The sequence below is a fragment of the Hevea brasiliensis genome, chromosome 13, assembly GCF_030052815.1.
Source record: "Hevea brasiliensis isolate MT/VB/25A 57/8 chromosome 13, ASM3005281v1, whole genome shotgun sequence".
In the NCBI taxonomy this organism is placed as follows: Eukaryota; Viridiplantae; Streptophyta; class Magnoliopsida; order Malpighiales; family Euphorbiaceae; genus Hevea; species Hevea brasiliensis.
Genome location: NC_079505.1, coordinates 54,982,581 through 55,010,387, shown reverse-complemented (window position 1 = coordinate 55,010,387; position 27,807 = coordinate 54,982,581). Strand labels below are relative to the sequence as shown.

Here is a 27,807-nt window from a genome sequence, read left to right as displayed (position 1 = left end):
AAAGCCAATAATTAAACTAAAAACATATAGCCTTTTAAATCGAGAAAAATATAACACGATCAAAATAATTTAGTAAGTCAATCAATAAATGAATAAAATTTTCGGGTTGTTGCATAGCCGATCTGCTAGGCCATGCAACGGATCCTGCACAGTGTCCTGAACTACGTTTCACGAAGCCTGGGTTTATAGCAATAATGATAAAACATCATTGTATGTACATGGACGCGCTATTTTATTCTTTGAACCTTATGTCCATATGGTAGCCAAAAGAAACTGGGCTTCTATACAAAAAACTGGGCTCTTATACCATTCACCGTAGAAATTTTCGTTTTATTTTTCCTTTTAATCATTATAAGAGGTAATGGAAATCAATAAGTAAGGAAACAAATCATGCAAAAAAAGTAAAGGCGAAAAATTAGCAGATTGGCTATCCGTGATAAACTGTAAATAGAAAAGCTGGCATTCTGCATTATAACAAATGAGGCATCTCATACTTTACAAAGAAACAAGGACGTAATGAGTGCATTAACATCCAGGTGGAATTGATTGTCCTATAAGTCTAGGTTTAACATTTGCGCATAGGGATTTTATGGGTCCGTCGGCTCCAATGTACTTGAGGTTAATGTTAGCAAGCTCAACCTTCTCGCACGGGACGATGCTACTACAGTTAAGTCGAATGGCTATGGGAGTTGTTGAAGAGCCCTGAATATTCTTGAAGCTAACGTTGTTGATCTTTACCTTGGATGGAATCTGGGAAGGTGAAAAGAAAGACAAGATTTTAATCAATTCTTAATGTTTGTGTGTGAGTGTGTGTGCTGATGAAATATCCAGCATCACGTGACCGTGTGATATATATTAAGAGGAATTTCTTCCCCTTTCTTTTTCAAGTTACCTTTGGATTGCATTGATTCCATGGGCAATACACTTGATCAATGAGGATAGGATTGCTGACATTTTTCATGATAATGTCTTCGAAATGCATATCAGATGCAATGCCACCATGTAATGCAGGCCAAGTCTTAATTCTCACACCATTATCGGTGTCGTAGACTGTGCAATTCCTTACAAAAATTCCAACCACAGGGTCTTCCTTCTCGTACTTCCCTAAACTTCCTACACTAATGCCATGGCCCTGCCCGCATCTTACTTTCGTGATTCGTATTTGTTGGCTCCCATCTCCAATTGAGATGCAATCATCACCGGTGATAATGTCTGAATCAATGATATTGATCCTCTTTGATCGTCCAATGTGAATTCCATCTGTGTTGATGCTATGTCCCGGTGCAATGACTGTAAAGTGCTGGAAGGTAACGTTTTCGCTCCCCATAACATTGACATGGAAATTCTTGCTATCCAGGGAAGTTCGTCTCGAACTATGCTATTGGTGGTGAAATCAGACCTTAAACTACGATATATTTTTTGGAACATTTACGTAAAGAAAATATTATCAGTAAGAGTACCCTAGATAGGGTTGCAGAAAAGTGAAGATATGCGAGAGAGCATTCAATTGTGCTTACAATTGGAAGTGACTTGCATTTTGGGTTTTGGCCACAGTTATTTTGCTTCCAAGCAATTTCTCCTCGCCCATCGAATGTCCCACCGCCGGATATTGTTAATCGATCGATGTAGGCAAAGGTAATCCAACTAGCCTTATTGTGCGCGTTAGGGCTTGTTGGCGCTATAAAGGTTCCTTGAACTTCAAGATGCATGGCACCCTTGCATGGACCTTTTAAATCCACCACGCCTAGTAAATATGTCCCTTTTGGTATCATAATTTTGCTAGACCCCACTGCTGCGCACGCCTCTTTCCATGCACTCAATAGAGCCTGAAATGGAAAAGGGGAATGAAACTTTTTACAGTAACAATCTAGGAAATATCATCATGATATCAAGAGTCGAATTTATTTGCATACCTTACTAGTATCTGACCTCGCGTCCGCTCTGGCACCATATTTTCGCACATCAAAAGTATTGGACTGAGCTCCACTCGCATCGAAAAAGAATAACACCAAAGATATTACGTATACATGTATCTTTGAACCCATCTTCTTTATTAATGTGCTTCCTATCCCTTGCTAGTTCTTGCTTAGATTGTGTCAGAAATGTGAATGCATTACTCTTCCACTGTAAGGCCCTTTTATACGTTGAGTAGCTAGATTAATTTAGCCAAGGTTTATTACAGGCTGTAGCATTTTCATGCATCATTTATTCTGTTTTCCTTTCTTGTTTTAAATTAAAAGTTTTAATTGGCAAAAGCCTACCTACCTATGCTAGTTTACAACCGATAATTGTCCCACAACTTATTCACTTCTCTCCAAACCTATTATTTTCGATATAAAATTCTTTTTAAGTTCTAACAAATTTTTCATACTTTCTAACTGTAGTTATATTTGATGTTGCAACGAGCCAAAGGGATCCCTTCACCTTTAATTTACTTTTCCTATATGTACGCATACTCTTTTAAACCTTACCTCTTCAGTAGTCTCGTAATATTCGACTGGCCCAGCTACTACTCTTACATTTTTTTTTTTATCTCTCTCGTGCCTTGCACTATTTTAGGGTATAATATAACGGAATGAATAATCGGGGAGATTATGCAAAACCAGCAAAAATTATATGCCCATTTTATCCTATTGGTTTCACCCTTGCATTTTATTTTATTTTATTTTATTTTATATTTTAAGTATCTTGCAGCAGTATATTTACAACTCAATAAACAAGGAAAATGAAAGTGAAAAAAAAAAAAAAAAATCTAAAATCACAGGGAGAGTGGCAGAATGAAAAGGAAGAATTGAAAAAAAAAATAATAAATTGAAGTGCGCGCCCGAGTCCATCTAAACTTTTGTCATCTCTTTTCCCATCCTTGTGCAAAACTTTTATTTTCGCTATATTTCCTATTTTTGTTTTGATAACTTATCTTTATTAATACTTGCAGATGAATTTATTTCAACGGGATTAAATATATTCCTTACAAAAAAGGAATTTACAACAAAAGTTTCCCTTAATTCAATGTGACCGAAAACATTTTATTCATAAAAGTGCCCCTACTAAAATTTGATGCTCATTAATACTTGTCCACACAACCATTTAGACATATATGCTTAAATTTACGAATTTATAAAACGTCATTATGAAATATTTAAACCTCGAAACAAATTAAATGAAATGATAAATATTAAAGCCAATAATTAAACTAAAAACATATAGCCTTTTAAATCGAGAGAAAAATATAACACGATCAAAATAATTTAGTAAGTCAATCAATAAATGAATAAAATTTTGGGTTGTTGCATAGCGATCTGCTAGGCCATGCAGCGGATCTGCAGATGTCTGAACTACGTTTCCACGGCTTTGGGTTTATTGCAATAATGATAAAACATCATTGTATGTACATGGGCGCTATTTTATTCTTTGAACCTTATGTCCATATGGTAGCCAAAAGAAAGCGGGCTTCTATACAAAAAGCGGGCTCTTATACCATTCACCGTAGAAATTTTCGTTTTATTTTCCTTTTAATCATTATAAGAGGTAATGGAAATCAATAAGTAAGAAACAAATCATGCAAAAAAGTAAAAGCGAAAAATTAGCGATTGGCTATCCGTGATAAGCGTAAATAGAAAAGGCGGCGTGCATTATAACAAATGAGGTATCTCATACTTTACAAAGAAACAAGGACGTAATGAGTGCATTAAGATCCAGGTGGACTTGATTGTCCTATAAGTCTAGGTTTAACATTTGCGCATAGGGATTTTATGGGTCAAGTCGGCTCCAATGTACTTGAGGTTAATGTTAGCAAGCTCAACCTTCTACTTGCGGGGCGATGCTACTACTGATTAAGTCGAATGGCTATGGGAGTTGTTGAAGAGCCACGAATATTCTTGAAGCTAACGTTGTTGATCTTTACCTTGGATGGAATGCAGGAAGGTGAAAAGAAAGACAAGATTTTAATCAATTCTTAATGTTTGTGTGTGAGTGTGTGTGCTGATGAAATATCCAGCATCACGTGACCGTGTGATATATATTAAGAGGAATTTCTTCCCCTTTCTTTTTCAAGTTACCTTTGGATTGCATTGATTCCATGGGCAATACACTTGATCAATGAGGATAGGATTGCTGACATTTTTCATGATAATGTCTTCGAAATGCATATCAGATGCAATGCCACCATGTAATGCAGGCCAAGTCTTAATTCTCACACCATTATCGGTGTCGTAGACTGTGCAATTCCTTACAAAAATTCCAACCACAGGGTCTTCCTTCTCGTACTTCCCTAAACTTCCTACACTAATGCCATGGCCCTGCCCGCATCTTACTTTCGTGATTCGTATTTGTTGGCTCCCATCTCCAATTGAGATGCAATCATCACCGGTGATAATGTCTGAATCAATGATATTGATCCTCTTTGATCGTCCAATGTGAATTCCATCTGTGTTGATGCTATGTCCCGGTGCAATGACTGTAAAGTGCTGGAAGGTAACGTTTTCGCTCCCCATAACATTGACATGGAAATTCTTGCTGTCCAGGGAAGTTACGTCTCGAACTATGCTATTGGTGACGAAATCGAACCTTAAACTCTGATATATTTTTTTTGGAACAAGTACGTAAAGAAAATATTATCAGTAATATTACCATAGATAGGGTTGCAGAAAAGTGAAGATATGCGAGAGAGCATTCAATTGTGCTTACAATTGGAAGTGACTTGCATTTTGGGTTTTGGCCACAGTTATTTTGCTTCCAAGCAATTTCTCCTCGCCCATCGAATGTCCCACCGCCGGATATTGTTAATCGATCGATGTAGGCAAAGGTAATCCAACTAGCCTTATTGTGCGCGTTAGGGCTTGTTGGCGCTATAAAGGTTCCTTGAACTTCAAGATGCATGGCACCCTTGCATGGACCTTTTAAATCCACCACGCCTAGTAAATATGTCCCTTTTGGTATCATAATTTTGCTAGACCCCACTGCTGCGCACGCCTCTTTCCATGCACTCAATAGAGCCTGAAATGGAAAAGGGGAATGAAACTTTTTACAGTAACAATCTAGGAAATATCATCATGATATCAAGAGTCGAATTTATTTGCATACCTTACTAGTATCGACCTCGCGTCGCTCGGCACCATATTTTCGCACATCAAAGTATTGGACTGAGCTCCACTCGCATCGAAAAAGAATAACACCAAAGATATTACGTATACATGTATCTTTGAACCCATCTTCTTTATTAATGTGCTTCCTATCCCTTGCTAGTTCTTGCTTAGATTGTGTCAGAAATGTGAATGCATTACTCTTCCACTGTAAGGCCCTTTTATACGTTGAGTAGCTAGATTAATTTAGCCAAGGTTTATTACAGGCTGTAGCATTGTCATGCATCATTTATTACATTTTCCTTTCTTGTTTTAAATTAAAAGTTTTAATTGGCAAAAGCCTACCTACCTATGCTAGTTTACAATCGATAATTGTCCCACAACTTATTCACTTCTCTCCAAACCTATTATTTTGGATATAAAATTCTTTATAAGTTCTAACAAATTTTTCATACTTTCTAGCGTAGTTATATTTGATGTTGCTTGAGCCAAAGGGATCCCTTCACCTTTAATTTACTTTTCCTATATGTACGCATACTCTTTTAAACCTTACCTCTTCAGTAGTCTCGTAATATTCGACTGGCCCAGCTATTACTCTTACATTTTTTTTTTTTTATCTCTCTCGTGCCTTGCACTATTTTAGGGTATAATATAACGGAATGAATAATCGGGGAGATTATGCAAAACCAGCAAAAATTATATGCCCATTTTATCCTATTGGTTTCACCCTTGCATTTTATTTTATTTTATTTTATATTTTAAGTATCTTGCAGCAGTATATTTACAACTCAATAAACAAGGAAAATGAAAGTGAAAAAAAAAAAAATTCTAAAATCACAGGGAGAGTGGCAGAATGAAAAGGAAGAATTGAAAAAAAAAATAATAAATTGAAGTGCGCGCCCGAGTCCATCTAAACTTTTGTCATCTCTTTTCCCATCCTTGTGCAAAACTTTTATTTTCGCTATATTTCCTATTTTTGTTTTGATAACTTATCTTTATTAATACTTGCAGATGAATTTATTTCAACGGGATTAAATATATTCCTTACAAAAAAGGAATTTACAACAAAAGTTTCCCTTAATTCAATGTGACCGAAAACATTTTATTCATAAAAGTGCCCCTACTAAAATTTGATGCTCATTAATACTTGTCCACACAACCATTTAGACATATATGCTTAAATTTACGAATTTATAAAACGTCATTATGAAATATTTAAACCTCGAAACAAATTAAATGAAGCTGATAAATATTAAAGCCAATAATTAAACTAAAAACATATAGCCTTTTAAATCGAGAGAAAAATATAACACGATCAAAATAATTTAGTAAGTCAATCAATAAATGAATAAAATTTTCGGGTTGTTGCATAGCCGATCTGCTAGGCCATGCAAGCGGATCTGCCTGATGTCTGAACTACGTTTCCACGAAGCACAGGTTTATAGCAATAATGATAAAACATCATTGTATGTACATGGGCCGCTATTTTATTCTTTGAACCTTATGTCCATATGGTAGCCAAAAGAAAGCGGGCTTCTATACAAAAAGCGGGCTCTTATACCATTCACTGTAGAAATTTTCGTTTTATTTTTCCTTTTAATCATTATAAGAGGTAATGGAAATCAATAAGTAAGGAAACAAATCATGCAAAAAAAGTAAAGGCGAAAAATTAGCAGATTGGCTATCCGTGATAAACTGTAAATAGAAAAGCTGGCATTCTGCATTATAACAAATGAGGCATCTCATACTTTACAAAGAAACAAGGACGTAATGAGTGCATTAACATCCAGGTGGAATCGATTGTCCTATAAGTCTAGGTTTAACATTTGCGCATAGGGATTTTATGGGTCCGTCGGCTCCAATGTACTTGAGGTTAATGTTAGCAAGCTCAACCTTCTACTTGCGGGACGATGCTACTACAGTTAAGTCGAATGGCTATGGGAGTTGTTGAAGAGCCCTGAATATTCTTGAAGCTAACGTTGTTGATCTTCACCTTGGATGGAATCTGGGAAGGTGAAAAGAAAGACAAGATTTTAATCAGTTCTTAATGTTTGTGTGTGCTGATGAAATATCCAGCATCACGTGACCGTGTGATATATATTAAGAGGAATTTCTTCCCCTTTCTTTTTCAAGGTACCTTTGGATTGCATTGATTCCATGGGCAATACACTTGATCAATGAGGATAGGATTGCTGACATTTTTCATGATAATGTCTTCGAAATGCATATCAGATGCAATGCCACCATGTAATGCAGGCCAAGTCTTAATTCTCACACCATTATCGGTGTCGTAGACTGTGCAATTCCTTACAAAAATTCCAACCACAGGTCTTCCTTCTCGTACTTCCTAAACTTCCTACACTAATGCCATGGCCACGCGCATCTTACTTTCGTGATTCGTATTTGTTGGCTCCCATCTCCAATTGAGATGCAATCATCACCGGTGATAATGCGAATCAATGATATTGATCCTCTTTGATCGTCAATGTGAATTCCATCCGTGTTGATGCTATGTCCCGGTGCAATGACTTTAAAGTCTTTGGAAGGTAACGTTTCGCTCCCCATAACATTGACATGGAAATTCTTCTTTGTCGGGAAGTTCGTCTCGAACTATGCTATTGGTGACGAAATCAGACCTTAAACTACGATATATTTTTTTGGAACAAATGCGTAAAGAAAATATTATCGATAATATTACCATAGATAGGGTTGCGAAAAAGTGAAGATATGCGAGAGAGCATTCAATTGTGCTTACAATTGGAAGTGACTTGCATTTTGGGTTTTAGCCACCGTTATTTTGCTTCCAAGCAATTTCTCCTCTTCCATCGAATGTCCCACCGCCGGATATTGTTAATCGATCGATGTAGGCAAAGGTAATCCAACTAGCCTTATTGTGCGCGTTAGGGCTTGTTGGAGCTATAAAGGTTCCTTGAACTTCAAGATGCATGGCACCCTTGCATGGACCTTTTAAATCCACCACGCCTAGTAAATATGTCCCTTTTGGTATCATAATTTTGCTAGAACCCTTCTGCTTGCGCCTCTTTCCATGCACTCAATAGAGCACGAAATGGAAAAGGGAATGAAACTTTACTGATAACAATCTAGGAAATATCATCATGATATCAAAGTCGAATTTATTTGCATACCTTACTAGTATCGACCTCGCGTCCGCTCTGGCACCATATTTTTCGCACATCAAAAGTATTGGGTGAGCTCCACTCGCATCGAAAAAGAATAACACCAAAGATATTACGTATACATGTATCTTTGAACCCATCTTCTTTATTAATGTGCTTCCTATCCCTTGCTAGTTCTTGCTTAGATTGTGTCAGAAATGTGAATGCATTACTCTTCCACTGTAAGGCCCTTTTATACGTTGAGTAGCTAGATTAATTTAGCCAAGGTTTATTACAGGCTGTAGCATTTTCATGCATCATTTATTATTTTCCTTTCTTGTTTTAAATTAAAAGTTTTAATTGGCAAAGCCTACCTACCTATGCTAGTTTACAACGATAATTGTCCACAACTTATTCACTTCTCTCCAAACCTATTATTTTGGATATAAAATTCTTTTTAAGTTCTAACAAATTTTTCATACTTTCTAGCTGTAGTTATATTTGATGTTACCTTGAGCCAAAGGGATCCCTTCACCTTTAATTTACTTTTCCTATATGTACGCATACTCTTTTAAACCTTACCTCTTCAGTAGTCTCGTAATATTCGACTGGCCCAGCTATTACTCTTACATTTTTTTTTTTTTATCTCTCTCTTGCCTTGCACTATTTTAGGGTATAATATAACGGAATGAATAATCGGGGAGATTATGCAAAACCAGCAAAAATTATATGCCCATTTTATCATATTGGTTTCACCCTTGCATTTTATTTTATTTTATTTTATTTTATTTTATATTTTAAGTATCTTGCAGCAGTATATTTACAACTCAATAAACAAGGAAAATGAAAGTGAAAAAAAAAATTCTAAAATCACAGGGAGAGTGGTAGAATGAAAAGGAAGAATTGAAAAAAAAAATAATAAATTGAAGTGCGCGCCCGAGTCCATCTAAACTTTTGTCATCTCTTTTCCCATCCATGTGCAAAACTTTTATTTTCGCTATATTTCCTATTTTTGTTTTGATAACTTATCTTTATTAATACTTGCAGATGAATTTATTTCAACGGGATTAAATATATTCCTTACAAAAAAGGAATTTACAACAAAAGTTTCCCTTAATTCAATGTGACCGAAAACATTTTATTCATAAAAGTGCCCCTACTAAAATTTGATGCTCATTAATACTTGTCCACACAACCATTTAGACATATATGCTTAAATTTACGAATTTATAAAACGTCATTATGAAATATTTAAACCTCGAAACAAATTAAATGAAGCTGATAAATATTAAAGCCAATAATTAAACTAAAAACATATAGCCTTTTAAATCGAGAGAAAAATATAACACGATCAAAATAATTTAGTAAGTCAATCAATAAATGAATAAAATTTTCGGGTTGTTGCATAGCCGATCTGCTAGGCCATGCAGCGGATCTGCCTGATGTCTGAACTACGTTTCACGAGCACAGGTTTATAGCAATAATGATAAAACATCATTGTATGTACATGAACGCGCTATTTTATTCTTTGAACCTTATGTCCATATGGTGGCCAAAAGAAACTGGGCTTCTATACAAAAAACTGGGCTCTTCTACCATTCACTATAGAAATTTTCGTTTTATTTTTCCTTTTAATCATTATAAGAGGTAATGGAAATCAATAAGTAAGGAAACAAATCATGCAAAAAAACTAAAGGCGAAAAATTAGCAGATTGGCTATCCGTGATAAGCGTAAATAGAAAAGGCGGCGTGCATTATAACAAATGAGGCATCTCATACTTTACAAAGAAACAAGGACGTAATGAGTGCATTAACATCCAGGTGGAATTGATTGTCCTATAAGTCTAGGTTTAACATTTGCGCATAGGGATTTTATGGGTCCGTCGGCTCCAATGTACTTGAGGTTAATGTTAGCAAGCTCAACCTTCTCGCACGGGACGATGCTACTACAGTTAAGTCGAATGGCTATGGGAGTTGTTGAAGAGCCCTGAATATTCTTGAAGCTAACGTTGTTGATCTTTACCTTGGATGGAATCTGGGAAGGTGAAAAGAAAGACAAGATTTTAATCAATTCTTAATGTTTGTGTGTGAGTGTGTGTGCTGATGAAATATCCAGCATCACGTGACCGTGTGATATATATTAAGAGGAATTTCTTCCCCTTTCTTTTTCAAGTTACCTTTGGATTGCATTGATTCCATGGGCAATACACTTGATCAATGAGGATAGGATTGCTGACATTTTTCATGATAATGTCTTCGAAATGCATATCAGATGCAATGCCACCATGTAATGCAGGCCAAGTCTTAATTCTCACACCATTATCGGTGTCGTAGACTGTGCAATTCCTTACAAAAATTCCAACCACAGGGTCTTCCTTCTCGTACTTCCCTAAACTTCCTACACTAATGCCATGGCCCTGCCCGCATCTTACTTTCGTGATTCGTATTTGTTGGCTCCCATCTCCAATTGAGATGCAATCATCACCGGTGATAATGTCTGAATCAATGATATTGATCCTCTTTGATCGTCCAATGTGAATTCCATCTGTGTTGATGCTATGTCCCGGTGCAATGACTGTAAAGTGCTGGAAGGTAACGTTTTCGCTCCCCATAACATTGACATGGAAATTCTTGCTGTCCAGTGTTGTTACGTCTCGAACTATGCTATTGGTGACGAATTCGAACCTTTAACTCTGTTATATATTTTTTTGATGAAGTTCGTAAAGAAAGTATTATCAGTAATATTTCCATAGATAGGGTTGCCGAAATGTGAAGATATGCGATAGAGCATTCAATTGTGCTTACAATTGGAAGTGACTTGCATTTTGGGTTTTGGCCACAGTTATTTTGCTTCCAAGCAATTTCTCCTCGCCCATCGAATGTCCACCGCGGATATTGTTAATCGATCGATGTAGGCAAAGGTAATCCAACTAGCCTTATTGTGCGCGTTAGGGCTTGTTGGCGCTATAAAGGTTCCTTGAACTTCAAGATGCATGGCACCCTTGCATGGACCTTTTAAATCCACCACGCCTAGTAAATATGTCCCTTTTGGTATCATAATTTTGCTAGACACCACTGCTTCATACGCCTCTTTCCATGCACTCAATAGAGCCTGAAATGGAAAAGGGGAATGAAACTTTTTACAGTAACAATCTAGGAAATATCATCATGATATCAAGAGTCGAATTTATTTGCATACCTTACTAGTATCTGACCTCGCGTCCGCTCTGGCACCATATTTTCGCACATCAAAGTATTGGTGAGCTCCACTGCATCGAAAAGAATAACACCAAAGATATTACGTCTACATGTATCTTTGAACCCATCTTCTTTATTAATGTGCTTCCTATCCCTTGCTAGTTCTTGCTTAGATTGTGTCAGAAATGTGAATGCATTACTCTTCCACTGTAAGGCCCTTTTATACGTTGAGTAGCTAGATTAATTTAGCCAAGGTTTATTACAGGCTGTAGCATTTTCATGCATCATTTATCTGTTTTCCTTTCTTGTTTTAAATTAAAAGTTTTAATTGGCAAAAGCCTACCTACCTATGCTAGTTTACAACCGATAATTGTCCCACAACTTATTCACTTCTCTCCAAACCTATTATTTTGGATATAAACTTCTTTTAAAGTTCTAACAAATTTTTCATACTTTCTAGCTGTAGTTATATTTGATGTTGCAACGAGCCAAAGGGATCCCTTCACCTTTAATTTACTTTTCCTATGTATGCATACTCTTTTAAACCTTACCTCTTCAGTAGTCTCGTAATATTCGACTGGCCTAGCTATTACTCTTACATTTTATTTATTTTATCTCTCTCGTGCCTTGCACTATTTTAGGGTATAATATAACGGAATGAATAATCGGGGAGATTATGCAAAACCAGCAAAAATTATATGCCCATTTTATCCTATTGGTTTCACCCTTGCATTTTATTTTATTTTATTTTATATTTTAAGTATCTTGCAGCAGTATATTTACAACTCAATAAACAAGGAAAATGAAAGTGAAAAAAAAAAATTCTAAAATCACGAGGAGAGTGGCGAGAATGAAAAGGAAGAATTGAAAAAAATAATAAATTGAAGTGCGCTACCAAGTCCATCTAAACTTTTGTCATCTCTTTTCCCATCCTTGTGCAAAACTTTTATTTTCGCTATATTTCCTATTTTTGTTTTGATAACTTATCTTTATTAATACTTGCAGATGAATTTATTTCAACGGGATTAAATATATTCCTTACAAAAAAGGAATTTACAACAAAAGTTTCCCTTAATTCAATGTGACCGAAAACATTTTATTCATAAAAGTGCCCCTACTAAAATTTGATGCTCATTAATACTTGTCCACACAACCATTTAGACATATATGCTTAAATTTACGAATTTATAAAACGTCATTATGAAATATTTAAACCTCGAAACAAATTAAATGAAGCCGATAAATATTAAAGCCAATAATTAAACTAAAAACATATAGCCTTTTAAATCGAGAGAAAAATATAACACGATCAAAATAATTTAGTAAGTCAATCAATAAATGAATAAAATTTTCGGGTTGTTGCATAGCCGATCTGCTAGGCCATGCAACAGATCCTGCCTGATGTCTGAACTACGTTTCCACGAAGCACAGGTTTATAGCGATAATGATAAAACATCATTGTATGTACATGGACGCGCTATTTTATTCTTTGAACCTTATGTCCATATGGTAGCCAAAAGAAACTGGGCTTCTATACAAAAAACTGGGCTCTTATACCATTCACTGTAGAAATTTTCGTTTTATTTTTCCTTTTAATCATTATAAGAGGTAATGGAAATCAATAAGTAAGGAAACAAATCATGCAAAAAAAGTAAAGGCGAAAAATTAGCAGATTGGCTATCCGTGATAAACTGTAAATAGAAAAGCTGGCATTCTGCATTATAACAAATGAGGCATCTCATACTTTACAAAGAAACAAGGACGTAATGAGTGCATTAACATCCAGGTGGAATTGATTGTCCTATAAGTCTAGGTTTAACATTTGCGCATAGGGATTTTATGGGTCCGTCGGCTCCAATGTACTTGAGGTTAATGTTAGCAAGCTCAACCTTCTCGCACGGGACGATGCTACTACAGTTAAGTCGAATGGCTATGGGAGTTGTTGAAGAGCCCTGAATATTCTTGAAGCTAACGTTGTTGATCTTTACCTTGGATGGAATCTGGGAAGGTGAAAAGAAAGACAAGATTTTAATCAATTCTTAATGTTTGTGTGTGAGTGTGTGTGCTGATGAAATATCCAGCATCACGTGACCGTGTGATATATATTAAGAGGAATTTCTTCCCCTTTCTTTTTCAAGTTACCTTTGGATTGCATTGATTCCATGGGCAATACACTTGATCAATGAGGATAGGATTGCTGACATTTTCATGATAATGTCTTCGAAATGCATATCAGATGCAATGCCACCATGTAATGCAGGCCAAGTCTTAATTCTCACACCATTATCGGTGTCGTAGACTGTGCAATTCCTTACAAAAATTCCAACCACAGGGTCTTCCTTCTCGTACTTCCCTAAACTTCCTACACTAATGCCATGGCCCTGCCCGCATCTTACTTTCGTGATTCGTATTTGTTGGCTCCCATCTCCAATTGAGATGCAATCATCACCGGTGATAATGTCTGAATCAATGATATTGATCCTCTTTGATCGTCCAATGTGAATTCCATCTGTGTTGATGCTATGTCCCGGTGCAATGACTGTAAAGTGCTGGAAGGTAACGTTTTCGCTCCCCATAACATTGACATGGAAATTCTTGCTGTCCAGGGAAGTTACGTCTCGAACTATGCTATTGGTGAAATCAGACCTTAAACTCGATATATTTTTTTGGAACAAGTACATAAAGAAAATATTATCGATAATATTACCATAGATAGGGTTGCGAGAAAAGTGAAGATATGCGAGAGCATTCAATTGTGCTTACAATTGGAAGTGACTTGCATTTTGGGTTTTAGCCACAGTTATTTTGCTTCAAGCAATTTCTCCTCGCCATCGAATGTCCCACGCGGATATTGTTAATCGATCGATGTAGGCAAAGGTAATCCAACTAGCCTTATTGTGCGCGTTAGGGCTTGTTGGCGCTATAAAGGTTCCTTGAACTTCAAGATGCATGGCACCCTTGCATGGACCTTTTAAATCCACCACGCCTAGTAAATATGTCCCTTTTGGTATCATAATTTTGCTAGAACCCACTGCTGCGCACGCCTCTTTCCATGCACTCAATAGAGCCTGAAATGGAAAAGGGGAATGAAACTTTTTACAGTAACAATCTAGGAAATATCATCATGATATCAAGAGTCGAATTTATTTGCATACCTTACTAGTATCTGACCTCGCGTCCGCTCTGGCACCATATTTTCGCACATCAAAAGTATTGGACTGAGCTCCACTGCATCGAAAAGAATAACACCAAAGATATTACGTATACATGTATCTTTGAACCCATCTTCTTTATTAATGTGCTTCCTATCCCTTGCTAGTTCTTGCTTAGATTGTGTCAGAAATGTGAATGCATTACTCTTCCACTGTAAGGCCCTTTTATACGTTGAGTAGCTAGATTAATTTAGCCAAGGTTTATTACAGGCTGTAGCATTTTCATGCATCATTTATTCTGTTTTCCTTTCTTGTTTTAAATTAAAAGTTTTAATTGGCAAAAGCCTACCTACCTATGCTAGTTTACAAGATAATTGTCCACTACTTATTCACTTCTCGCCATTCCTATTATTTTGGATATAAAATTCTTTTTAAGTTCTAACAAATTTTTCATACTTTCTAACTGTAGTTATATTTGATGTTGCAACGAGCCAAAGGGATCCCTTCACCTTTAATTTACTTTTCCTATATGTACGCATACTCTTTTAAACCTTACCTCTTCAGTAGTCTCGTAATATTCGACTGGCCCAGCTATTACTCTTACATTTTTTTTTTTATCTCTCGTGCCTTGCACTATTTTAGGGTATAATATAACGGAATGAATAATCGGGGAGATTATGCAAAACCAGCAAAAATTATATGCCCATTTTATCCTATTGGTTTCACCCTTGCATTTTATTTTATTTTATTTTATATTTTAAGTATCTTGCAGCAGTATATTTACAACTCAATAAACAAGGAAAATGAAAGTGAAAAAAAAAAATCTAAAATCACAGGGAGAGTGGCAGAATGAAAAGGAAGAATTGAAAAAAAAAATAATAAATTGAAGTGCGCGCCCGAGTCCATCTAAACTTTTGTCATCTCTTTTCCCATCCTTGTGCAAAACTTTTATTTTCGCTATATTTCCTATTTTTGTTTTGATAACTTATCTTTATTAATACTTGCAGATGAATTTATTTCAACGGGATTAAATATATTCCTTACAAAAAAGGAATTTACAACAAAAGTTTCCCTTAATTCAATGTGACCGAAAACATTTTATTCATAAAAGTGCCCCTACTAAAATTTGATGCTCATTAATACTTGTCCACACAACCATTTAGACATATATGCTTAAATTTACGAATTTATAAAACGTCATTATGAAATATTTAAACCTCGAAACAAATTAAATGAAGCCGATAAATATTAAAGCCAATAATTAAACTAAAAACATATAGCCTTTTAAATCGAGAGAAAAATATAACACGATCAAAATAATTTAGTAAGTCAATCAATAAATGAATAAAATTTTCGGGTTGTTGCATAGCCGATCTGCTAGGCCATGCAAGCGGATCTGCCTGATGTCTGAACTACGTTTCCACGAAGCTTTGGGTTTATAGCAATAATGATAAAACATCATTGTATGTACATGGGCGCTATTTTATTCTTTGAACCTTATGTCCATATGGTAGCCAAAAGAAACTGGGCTTCTATACAAAAAACTGGGCTCTTATACCATTCACCGTAGAAATTTTCGTTTTATTTTTCCTTTTAATCATTATAAGAGGTAATGGAAATCAATAAGTAAGAAACAAATCATGCAAAAAAGTAAAGCGAAAAATTAGCAGATTGGCTATCCGTGATAAGCGTAAATAGAAAAGTGGCGTTCGCATTATAACAAATGAGGCATCTCATACTTTACAAAGAAACAAGGGCGTAATGAGTGCATTAACATCCAGTGGAATTGATTGTCCTATAAGTCTAGGTTTAACATTTGCGCATAGGGATTTTATGGGTCCGTCGGCTCCAATGTACTTGAGGTTAATGTTAGCAAGCTCAACCTTCTACGCGGGACGATGCTACTACGATTAAGTCGAATGGCTATGGGAGTTGTTGAAGAGCCACGAATATTCTTGAAGCTAACGTTGTTGATCTTTACCTTGGATGGAATGCAGGAAGGTGAAAAGAAAGACAAGATTTTAATCAATTCTTAATGTTTGTGTGTGAGTGTGTGTCTTTGATGAAATATCCGGCATCACGTGGACCGTGTGATATATATTAAGAGGAATTTCTTCCCTTTCTTTTTCAAGTTACCTTTGGATTGCATTGATTCCATGGGCAATACACTTGATCAATGAGGATAGGATTGTGACATTTTCATGATAATGTCTTCGAAATGCATATCAGATGCAATGCCACCATGTAATGCAGGCCAAGTCTTAATTCTCACACCATTATCGGTGTCGTAGACTGTGCAATTCCTTACAAAAATTCCAACCACAGGGTCTTCCTTCTCGTACTTCCTAAACTTCCTACACTAATGCCATGGCCACGCGCATCTTACTTTAAGTGATTCGTATTTGTTGGCTCCCATCTCAATTGAGATGCAATCATCACCGGTGATAATGTCTGAATCAATGATATTGATCCTCTTTGATCGTCAATGTGAATTCCATCCGTGTTGATGCTATGTCGGTTGCAATGATAGTAAAGTCTTTGGAAGGTAACGTTTCGCTCCCCATAACATTGACATGGAAATTCTTGCTGTCGGGGAAGTTACGTCTCGAACTATGCTATTGGTGTGAAATCGAACCTTAAACTCTGATATATTTTTTTTGGAACAAGTACGTAAAGAAAATATTATCAGTAATATTACCATAGATAGGGTTGCAGAAAAGTGAAGATATGCGAGAGAGCATTCAATTGTGCTTACAATTGGAAGTGACTTGCATTTTGGGTTTTGGCCACAGTTATTTTGCTTCCAAGCAATTTCTCCTCAGCCATCGAATGTCCCACATGGGATATTGTTAATCGATCGATGTAGGCAAAGGTAATCCAACTAGCCTTATTGTGCGCGTTAGGGCTTGTTGGCGCTATAAAGGTTCCTTGAACTTCAAGATGCATGGCACCCTTGCATGGACCTTTTAAATCCACCACGCCTAGTAAATATGTCCCTTTTGGTATCATAATTTTGCTAGACCCCACTGCTGCGCACGCCTCTTTCCATGCACTCAATAGAGCCTGAAATGGAAAAGGGGAATGAAACTTTTTACAGTAACAATCTAGGAAATATCATCATGATATCAAGAGTCGAATTTATTTGCATACCTTACTAGTATCTGACCTCGCGTCCGCTCTGGCACCATATTTTCGCACATCAAAGTATTGGGTGAGCTCCACTCGCATCGAAAAAGAATAACACCAAAGATATTACGTATACATGTATCTTTGAACCCATCTTCTTTATTAATGTGCTTCCTATCCCTTGCTAGTTCTTGCTTAGATTGTGTCAGAAATGTGAATGCATTACTCTTCCACTGTAAGGCCCTTTTATACGTTGAGTAGCTAGATTAATTTAGCCAAGGTTTATTACAGGCTGTAGCATTTTCATGCATCATTTATTCTGTTTTCCTTTCTTGTTTTAAATTAAAAGTTTTAATTGGCAAAAGCCTACCTACCTATGCTAGTTTACAACCGATAATTGTCCCACAACTTATTCACTTCTCTCCAAACCTATTATTTTGGATATAAAATTCTTTATAAGTTCTAACAAATTTTTCATACTTTCTAACTGTAGTTATATTTGATGTTGCAACGAGCCAAAGGGATCCCTTCACCTTTAATTTACTTTTCCTATATGTACGCATACTCTTTTAAACCTTACCTCTTCAGTAGTCTCGTAATATTCGACTGGCCCAGCTATTACTCTTACATTTTTTTTTTATCTCTCTCGTGCCTTGCACTATTTTAGGGTATAATATAACGGAATGAATAATCGGGGAGATTATGCAAAACCAGCAAAAATTATATGCCCATTTTATCCTATTGGTTTCACCCTTGCATTTTATTTTATTTTATTTTATTTTATATTTTAAGTATCTTGCAGCAGTATATTTACAACTCAATAAACAAGGAAAATGAAAGTGAAAAAAAAAAATCTAAAATCACAGGGAGAGTGGCAGAATGAAAAGGAAGAATTGAAAAAAAAAATTAAATTGAAGTGCGCCTTGTGGAGTCCATCTAAACTTTTGTCATCTCTTTTCCCATCCTTGTGCAAAACTTTTATTTTAGCTATATTTCCTATTTTGTTTTGATAACTTATCTTTATTAATACTTGCGGATGAATTTATTTCAGCGATTAAATATATTCCTTACAAAAAAGGAATTTACAACAAAAGTTTCCCTTAATTCAATGTGACCGAAAACATTTTATTCATAAAAGTGCCCCTACTAAAATTTGATGCTCATTAATACTTGTCCACACAACCATTTAGACATATATGCTTAAATTTACGAATTTATAAAACGTCATTATGAAATATTTAAACCTCGAAACAAATTAAATGAAGCTGATAAATATTAAAGCCAATAATTAAACTAAAAACATATAGCCTTTTAAATCGAGAGAAAAATATAACACGATCAAAATAATTTAGTAAGTCAATCAATAAATGAATAAAATTTTCGGGTTGTTGCATAGCCGATCTGCTAGGCCATGCAACGGATCCTGCACAGTGTCCTGAACTACGTTTCACGGCACAGGTTTATAGCAATAATGATAAAACATCATTGTATGTACATGGACGCGCTATTTTATTCTTTGAACCTTATGTCCATATGGTAGCCAAAAGAAACTGGGCTTCTATACAAAAAACTGGGCTCTTATACCATTCACCGTAGAAATTTTCGTTTTATTTTTCCTTTTAATCATTATAAGAGGTAATGGAAATCAATAAGTAAGGAAACAAATCATGCAAAAAAAGTAAAGGCGAAAAATTAGCGATTGGCTATCCGTGATAAAGCGTAAATAGAAAAGCTGGCATTCTGCATTATAACAAATGAGGCATCTCATACTTTACAAAGAAACAAGGACGTAATGAGTGCATTAACATCCAGGTGGAATTGATTGTCCTATAAGTCTAGGTTTAACATTTGCGCATAGGGATTTTATGGGTCCGTCGGCTCCAATGTACTTGAGGTTAATGTTAGCAAGCTCAACCTTCTCGCACGGGACGATGCTACTACAGTTAAGTCGAATGGCTATGGGAGTTGTTGAAGAGCCCTGAATATTCTTGAAGCTAACGTTGTTGATCTTTACCTTGGATGGAATGCAGGAAGGTGAAAAGAAAGACAAGATTTTAATCAATTCTTAATGTTTGTGTGTGAGTGTGTGTCTTTGATGAAATATCCGACATCACGTGACCGTGTGATATATATTAAGAGGAATTTCTTCCATTTATTTTTCAAGTTACATTTGTATTGCATTGTTTCCATGGGCAATACACTTGTTCAATGAGGATATTATTGATGACAATTTTCATGATAATGTATTCTAAATGCATATCAGATGCAATGCCACCATGTAATGCGAGCCAAGTCTTAATTCTCACACCATTATCGGTGTAAGTAGGCTGTGCAATTCCTTACAAAAATTCCAACCACGAGGTCTTCCTTCTCGTACTTCCCTAAACTTCCTACACTAATGCCATGGCCACGCGCATCTTACTTTCGTGATTCGTATTTGTTGGCTCCCATCTCCAATTGAGATGCAATCATCACCGGTGATAATGTCTGAATCAATGATATTGATCCTCTTTGATCGTCCAATGTGAATTCCATCTGTGTTGATGCTATGTCCCGGTGCAATGGCGTAAAGTCTTTGGAAGGTAACGTTTCGCTCCCCATAACATTGACATGGAAATTCTTCTTTGTCGGGGAAGTTACGTCTCGAACTATGCTATTGGTGTGAAATCAGACCTTAAACTCGATATATTTTTTTGGAACAAGTACGTAAAGAAAATATTATCAGTAATATTAACATAGATAAGGTTGCAGAAAAGTGAATATCTCAGAGAGAGCATTCAATTGTGCTTACAATTGGAAGTGACTTGCATTTTGGGTTTAGCCACGATTATTTTGCTTCAAGCAATTTCTCCTCGCCCATCGAATGTCCCACATGGGATATTGTTAATCGATCGATGTAGGCAAAGGTAATCCAACTAGCCTTATTGTGCGCGTTAGGGCTTGTTGGCGCTATAAAGGTTCCTTGAACTTCAAGATGCATGGCACCCTTGCATGGACCTTTTAAATCCACCACGCCTAGTAAATATGTCCCTTTTGGTATCATAATTTTGCTAGAACCCACTGCTGCGCACGCCTCTTTCCATGCACTCAATAGAGCCTGAAATGGAAAAGGGGAATGAAACTTTTTACAGTAACAATCTAGGAAATATCATCATGATATCAAGAGTCGAATTTATTTGCATACCTTACTAGTATCTGACCTCGCGTCCGCTCTGGCACCATATTTTCGCACATCAAAAGTATTGGACTGAGCTCCACTCGCATCGAAAAAGAATAACACCAAAGATATTACGTATACAGGTATCTTTGAACCCCTCTTCTTTATTAATGTGCTTCCTATCCCTTGCTAGTTCTTGCTTAGATTGTGTCGAAATGTGAATGCATTACTCTTCCACTGTAAGGCCCTTTTATACGTTGAGTAGCTAGATTAATTTAGCCAAGGTTTATTACAGGCTGTAGCATTTTCATGCATCATTTATTCTGTTTTCCTTTCTTGTTTTAAATTAAAAGTTTTAATTGGCAAAAGCCTACCTACCTATGCTAGTTTACAACCGATAATTGTCCCACAACTTATTCACTTCTCTCCAAACCTATTATTTTCGATATAAAATTCTTTTTAAGTTCTAACAAATTTTTCATACTTTCTAACTGTAGTTATATTTGATGTTGCAACGAGCCAAAGGGATCCCTTCACCTTTAATTTACTTTTCCTATATGTCGCATACTCTTTTAAACCTTACCTCTTGATAGTCTCGTAATATTATTGCCCGACTATTACTCTTACATTTATTATTATCTCTCTCGTGCCTTGCACTATTTTAGGGTATAATATAACGGAATGAATAATCGGGGAGATTATGCAAAACCAGCAAAAATTATATGCCCATTTTATCCTATTGGTTTCACCCTTGCATTTTATTTTATTTTATTTTATTTTATATTTTAAGTATCTTGCAGCAGTATATTTACAACTCAATAAACAAGGAAAATGAAAGTGAAAAAAAAAAAAATCTAAAATCACAGGGAGAGTGGCAGAATGAAAAGGAAGAATTGAAAAAAAAAATAAATTTAACTGCGCTCACGAGTCCATCTAAACTTTTGTCATCTCTTTTCCCATCCTTGTGCAAAACTTTTATTTTCGCTATATTTCCTATTTTTGTTTTGATAACTTATCTTTATTAATACTTGCAGATGAATTTATTTCAACGGGATTAAATATATTCCTTACAAAAAAGGAATTTACAACAAAAGTTTCCCTTAATTCAATGTGACCGAAAACATTTTATTCATAAAAGTGCCCCTACTAAAATTTGATGCTCATTAATACTTGTCCACACAACCATTTAGACATATATGCTTAAATTTACGAATTTATAAAACGTCATTATGAAATATTTAAACCTCGAAACAAATTAAATGAAGCCGATAAATATTAAAGCCAATAATTAAACTAAAAACATATAGCCTTTTAAATCGAGAGAAAAATATAACACGATCAAAATAATTTAGTAAGTCAATCAATAAATGAATAAAATTTTCGGGTTGTTGCATAGCCGATCTGCTAGGCCATGCAACGGATCCTGCCGCGATGTCTGAACTACGTTTCCACGAAGCACAGGTTTATAGCAATAATGATAAAACATCATTGTATGTACATGGGCCAGCTATTTTATTCTTTGAACCTTATGTCCATATGGTAGCCAAAAGAAAGCGGGCTTCTATACAAAAAGCGGGCTCTTATACCATTCACCGTAGAAATTTTAGTTTTATTTTTCCTTTTAATCATTATAATAGTTAATGGAAATCAATAAGTAAGGAATCAAATCATGCAAAAAAAGTAAACGCGAAAAATTAGCGATTGGCTATCCGTGATAAGCGTAAATAGAAAAGGCGGCATTGCATTATAACAAATGAGGCATCTCATACTTTACAAAGAAACAAGGGCGTAATGAGTGCATTAACATCCGGTGGAATTGATTGTCCTATAAGTCTAGGTTTAACATTTGCGCATAGGGATTTTATGGGTCCGTCGGCTCCAATGTACTTGAGGTTAATGTTAGCAAGCTCAACCTTCTGCGCGGGCGATGCTACTACGATTAAGTCGAATGGCTATGGGAGTTGTTGAAGAGCCACGAATATTCTTGAAGCTAACGTTGTTGATCTTTACCTTGGATGGAATGCAGGAAGGTGAAAAGAAAGACAAGATTTTAATCAATTCTTAATGTTTGTGTGTGAGTGTGTGTCTTTGATGAAATATCCAGCATCACGTGACCGTGTGATATATATTAAGAGGAATTTCTTCCCCTTTCTTTTTCAAGTTACCTTTGGATTGCATTGATTCCATGGGCAATACACTTGATCAATGAGGATAGGATTGCTGACATTTTCATGATAATGTCTTGAAATGCATATCGGATGCAATGCCACCATGTAATGCGAGCCAAGTCTTAATTCTCACACCATTATCGATGTCGTAGACTGTGCAATTCCTTACAAAAATTCCAACCACAGGGTCTTCCTTCTCGTACTTCCCTAAACTTCCTACACTAATGCCATGGCCCTGCCCGCATCTTACTTTCGTGATTCGTATTTGTTGGCTCCCATCTCCAATTGAGATGCAATCATCACCGGTGATAATGTCTGAATCAATGATATTGATCCTCTTTGATCGTCCAATGTGAATTCCATCTGTGTTGATGCTATGTCCCGGTGCAATGACTGTAAAGTGCTGGAAGGTAACGTTTTCGCTCCCCATAACATTGACATGGAAATTCTTGCTGTCCAGGGAAGTTACGTCTCGAACTATGCTATTGGTGACGAAATCGAACCTTAAACTCTGATATATTTTTTTTGGAACAAGTACATAAAGAAAATATTATCAGTAATATTACCATAGATAGGGTTGCAGAAAAGTGAAGATATGCGAGAGAGCATTCAATTGTGCTTACAATTGGAAGTGACTTGCATTTTGGGTTTTAATACGATTATTTTGCTTCCAAGCAATTTCTCCTCTTCCATCGAATGTCCCACCGCCGGATATTGTTAATCGATCGATGTAGGCAAAGGTAATCCAACTAGCCTTATTGTGCGCGTTAGGGCTTGTTGGCGCTATAAAGGTTCCTTGAACTTCAAGATGCATGGCACCCTTGCATGGACCTTTTAAATCCACCACGCCTAGTAAATATGTCCCTTTTGGTATCATAATTTTGCTAGACCCCACTGCTGCGCACGCCTCTTTCCATGCACTCAATAGAGCCTGAAATGGAAAAGGGGAATGAAACTTTTTACAGTAACAATCTAGGAAATATCATCATGATATCAAGAGTCGAATTTATTTGCATACCTTACTAGTATCTGACCTCGCGTCCGCTCTGGCACCATATTTTCGCACATCAAAAGTATTGGACTGAGCTCCACTCGCATCGAAAAAGAATAACACCAAAGATATTACGTATACATGTATCTTTGAACCCATCTTCTTTATTAATGTGCTTCCTATCCCTTGCTAGTTCTTGCTTAGATTGTGTCAGAAATGTGAATGCATTACTCTTCCACTGTAAGGCCCTTTTATACGTTGAGTAGCTAGATTAATTTAGCCAAGGTTTATTACAGGCTGTAGCATTTTCATGCATCATTTATTCTGTTTTCCTTTCTTGTTTTAAATTAAAAGTTTTAATTGGCAAAAGCCTACCTACCTATGCTAGTTTACAACCGATAATTGTCCCACAACTTATTCACTTCTCTCCAAACCTATTATTTTGGATATAAAATTCTTTTTAAGTTCTAACAAATTTTTCATACTTTCTAACTGTAGTTATATTTGATGTTGCAACGAGCCAAAGGGATCCCTTCACCTTTAATTTACTTTTCCTATATGTACGCATACTCTTTTAAACCTTACCTCTTCAGTAGTCTCGTAATATTCGACTGGCCCAGCTATTACTCTTACATTTTTTTTTTTTTATCTCTCTCGTGCCTTGCACTATTTTAGGGTATAATATAACGGAATGAATAATCGGGGAGATTATGCAAAACCAGCAAAAATTATATGCCCATTTTATCCTATTGGTTTCACCCTTGCATTTTATTTTATTTTATTTTATATTTTAAGTATCTTGCAGCAGTATATTTACAACTCAATAAACAAGGAAAATGAAAGTGAAAAAAAAAAAAAAAATCTAAAATCACAGGGAGAGTGGCAGAATGAAAAGGAAGAATTGAAAAAAAAAATAATAAATTGAAGTGCGCGCCCGAGTCCATCTAAACTTTTGTCATCTCTTTTCCCATCCTTGTGCAAAACTTTTATTTTCGCTATATTTCCTATTTTTGTTTTGATAACTTATCTTTATTAATACTTGCAGATGAATTTATTTCAACGGGATTAAATATATTCCTTACAAAAAAGGAATTTACAACAAAAGTTTCCCTTAATTCAATGTGACCGAAAACATTTTATTCATAAAAGTGCCCCTACTAAAATTTGATGCTCATTAATACTTGTCCACACAACCATTTAGACATATATGCTTAAATTTACGAATTTATAAAACGTCATTATGAAATATTTAAACCTCGAAACAAATTAAATGAAGCCGATAAATATTAAAGCCAATAATTAAACTAAAAACATATAGCCTTTTAAATCGAGAGAAAAATATAACACGATCAAAATAATTTAGTAAGTCAATCAATAAATGAATAAAATTTTCGGGTTGTTGCATAGCCGATCTGCTAGGCCATGCAACGGATCTGCCTGATGTCTGAACTACGTTTCCACGAAGCACAGGTTTATAGCAATAATGATAAAACATCATTGTATGTACATGGACGCGCTATTTTATTCTTTGAACCTTATGTCCATATGGTAGCCAAAAGAAACTGGGCTTCTATACAAAAAACTGGGCTCTTATACCATTCACCGTAGAAATTTTCGTTTTATTTTTCCTTTTAATCATTATAAGAGGTAATGGAAATCAATAAGTAAGGAAACAAATCATGCAAAAAAAGTAAAGACGAAAAATTAGCGATTGGCTATCCGTGATAAGCGTAAATAGAAAAGGCGGCATTACGCATTATAACAAATGAGGCATCTCATACTTTACAAAGAAACAAGGACGTAATGAGTGCATTAACATCCAAGTGGAATTGATTGTCCTATAAGTCTAGGTTTAACATTTGCGCATAGGGATTTTATGGGTCCGTCGGCTCCAATGTACTTGAGGTTAATATTAGCAAGCTCAACCTTCTACTTGCGGGACGATGCTACTACTGATTAAGTCGAATGGCTATGGGAGTTGTTGAAGAGCCACGAATATTCTTGAAGCTAACGTTGTTGATCTTTACCTTGGATGGAATGCAGGAAGGTGAAAAGAAAGACAAGATTTTAATCAATTCTTAATGTTTGTGTGTGAGTGTGTGTCTTTGATGAAATATCGACATCACGTGACCGTGTGATATATATTAAGAGGAATTTCTTCCCCTTTCTTTTTCAAGTTACCTTTGGATTGCATTGATTCCATGGGCAATACACTTGATCAATGAGGATAGGATTCCTGACACTTTTCATGATAATGTCTTCGAAATGCATATCAGATGCAATGCCACCATGTAATGCAGGCCAAGTCTTAATTCTCACACCATTATCGGTGTCGTATACTGTGCAATTCCTTACAAAAATTCCAACCACAGGGTCTTCCTTATCGTACTTCCCTAATCTTACTACACTAATGCCATGGCCACGCATCTTACTTTAAGTGATTCGTATTTGTTGGCTCCCATCTCCAATTGAGATGCAATCATCACCGGTGATAATGTGCGAATCAATGATATTGATCCTCTTTGATCGTCAATGTGAATTCCATCCGTGTTGATGCTATGTCCGGTGCAATGATAGTAAAGTCTTTGGAAGGTAACGTTTCGCTCCCCATAACATTGACATGGAAATTCTTGCTGTCGGGGAAGTTACGTCTCGAACTATGCTATTGGTGTGAAATCAGACCTTAAACTCTGATATATTTTTTTTGGAACAAGTACATAAAGAAAATATTATCAGTAATATTACCATAGATAGGGTTGCAGAAAAGTGAAGATATGCGAGAGAGCATTCAATTGTGCTTACAATTGGAAGTGACTTGCATTTTGGGTTTAATACGATTATTTTGCTTCCAAGCAATTTCTCCTCGCCCATCGAATGTCCCACCGCCGGATATTGTTAATCGATCGATGTAGGCAAAGGTAATCCAACTAGCCTTATTGTGCGCGTTAGGGCTTGTTGGCGCTATAAAGGTTCCTTGAACTTCAAGATGCATGGCACCCTTGCATGGACCTTTTAAATCCACCACGCCTAGTAAATATGTCCCTTTTGGTATCATAATTTTGCTAGACCCCACTGCTATGCGCCTCTTTCCATGCACTCAATAGAGCACGAAATGGAAAAGGGAATGAAACTTTCTGATAACAATCTAGGAAATATCATCATGATATCAAAGTCGAATTTATTTGCATACCTTACTAGTATCGACCTCGCGTCCGCTCTGGCACCATATTTTTCGCACATCAAAAGTATTGGACTGAGCTCCACTCGCATCGAAAAAGAATAACACCAAAGATATTACGTATACATGTATCTTTGAACCCATCTTCTTTATTAATGTGCTTCCTATCCCTTGCTAGTTCTTGCTTAGATTGTGTCAGAAATGTGAATGCATTACTCTTCCACTGTAAGGCCCTTTTATACGTTGAGTAGCTAGATTAATTTAGCCAAGGTTTATTACAGGCTGTAGCATTTTCATGCATCATTTATTCTGTTTTCCTTTCTTGTTTTAAATTAAAAGTTTTAATTGGCAAAAGCCTACCTACCTATGCTAGTTTACAACCGATAATTGTCCCACAACTTATTCACTTCTCTCCAAACCTATTATTTTGGATATAAAATTCTTTTTAAGTTCTAACAAATTTTTCATACTTTCTAACTGTAGTTATATTTGATGTTGCAACGAGCCAAAGGGATCCCTTCACCTTTAATTTACTTTTCCTATATGTACGCATACTCTTTTAAACCTTACCTCTTCAGTAGTCTCGTAATATTCGACTGGCCCAGCTATTACTCTTACATTTTTTTTTTTATCTCTCTCG

General features: G+C 35.9%; 2 protein-coding genes and 5 pseudogenes across 2 annotated transcripts; all 7 read right to left on the bottom strand.

Moving 5' to 3' along the window:
* Positions 1–525: 525 nt before the first annotated feature.
* Positions 526–2,045, bottom strand: LOC131172163 (exopolygalacturonase-like; annotated as a pseudogene).
* A 1,781-nt stretch (positions 2,046–3,826) lies between these two features.
* On the bottom strand, positions 3,827–6,861 carry LOC131172162 (exopolygalacturonase-like). Its single transcript, XM_058133107.1, has 5 exons — positions 6,830–6,861; positions 5,083–5,317; positions 4,687–4,995; positions 4,059–4,574; positions 3,827–3,916 (listed from the first exon to the last, which is right to left on the bottom strand). Exons 1-5 carry the CDS (start codon positions 6,859–6,861, stop codon positions 3,827–3,829), a joined length of 1,182 nt encoding a protein of 393 aa, XP_057989090.1.
* LOC131172161 (polygalacturonase-like) lies at positions 6,861–7,646 on the bottom strand (annotated as a pseudogene).
* A 217-nt stretch (positions 7,647–7,863) lies between these two features.
* On the bottom strand, positions 7,864–8,358 carry LOC131172160 (polygalacturonase-like). Its single transcript, XM_058133105.1, has 2 exons — positions 8,228–8,358; positions 7,864–8,119 (listed from the first exon to the last, which is right to left on the bottom strand). Exons 1-2 carry the CDS (start codon positions 8,356–8,358, stop codon positions 7,864–7,866), a joined length of 387 nt encoding a protein of 128 aa, XP_057989088.1.
* Positions 8,359–10,007: 1,649 nt separating this feature from the next.
* LOC131172159 (exopolygalacturonase-like) lies at positions 10,008–13,171 on the bottom strand (annotated as a pseudogene).
* Positions 13,171–17,775, bottom strand: LOC131172158 (exopolygalacturonase-like; annotated as a pseudogene).
* A 1,699-nt stretch (positions 17,776–19,474) lies between these two features.
* On the bottom strand, positions 19,475–24,148 carry LOC131172157 (exopolygalacturonase-like; annotated as a pseudogene).
* Between the last annotated feature and the right edge of the window lie 3,659 nt (positions 24,149–27,807).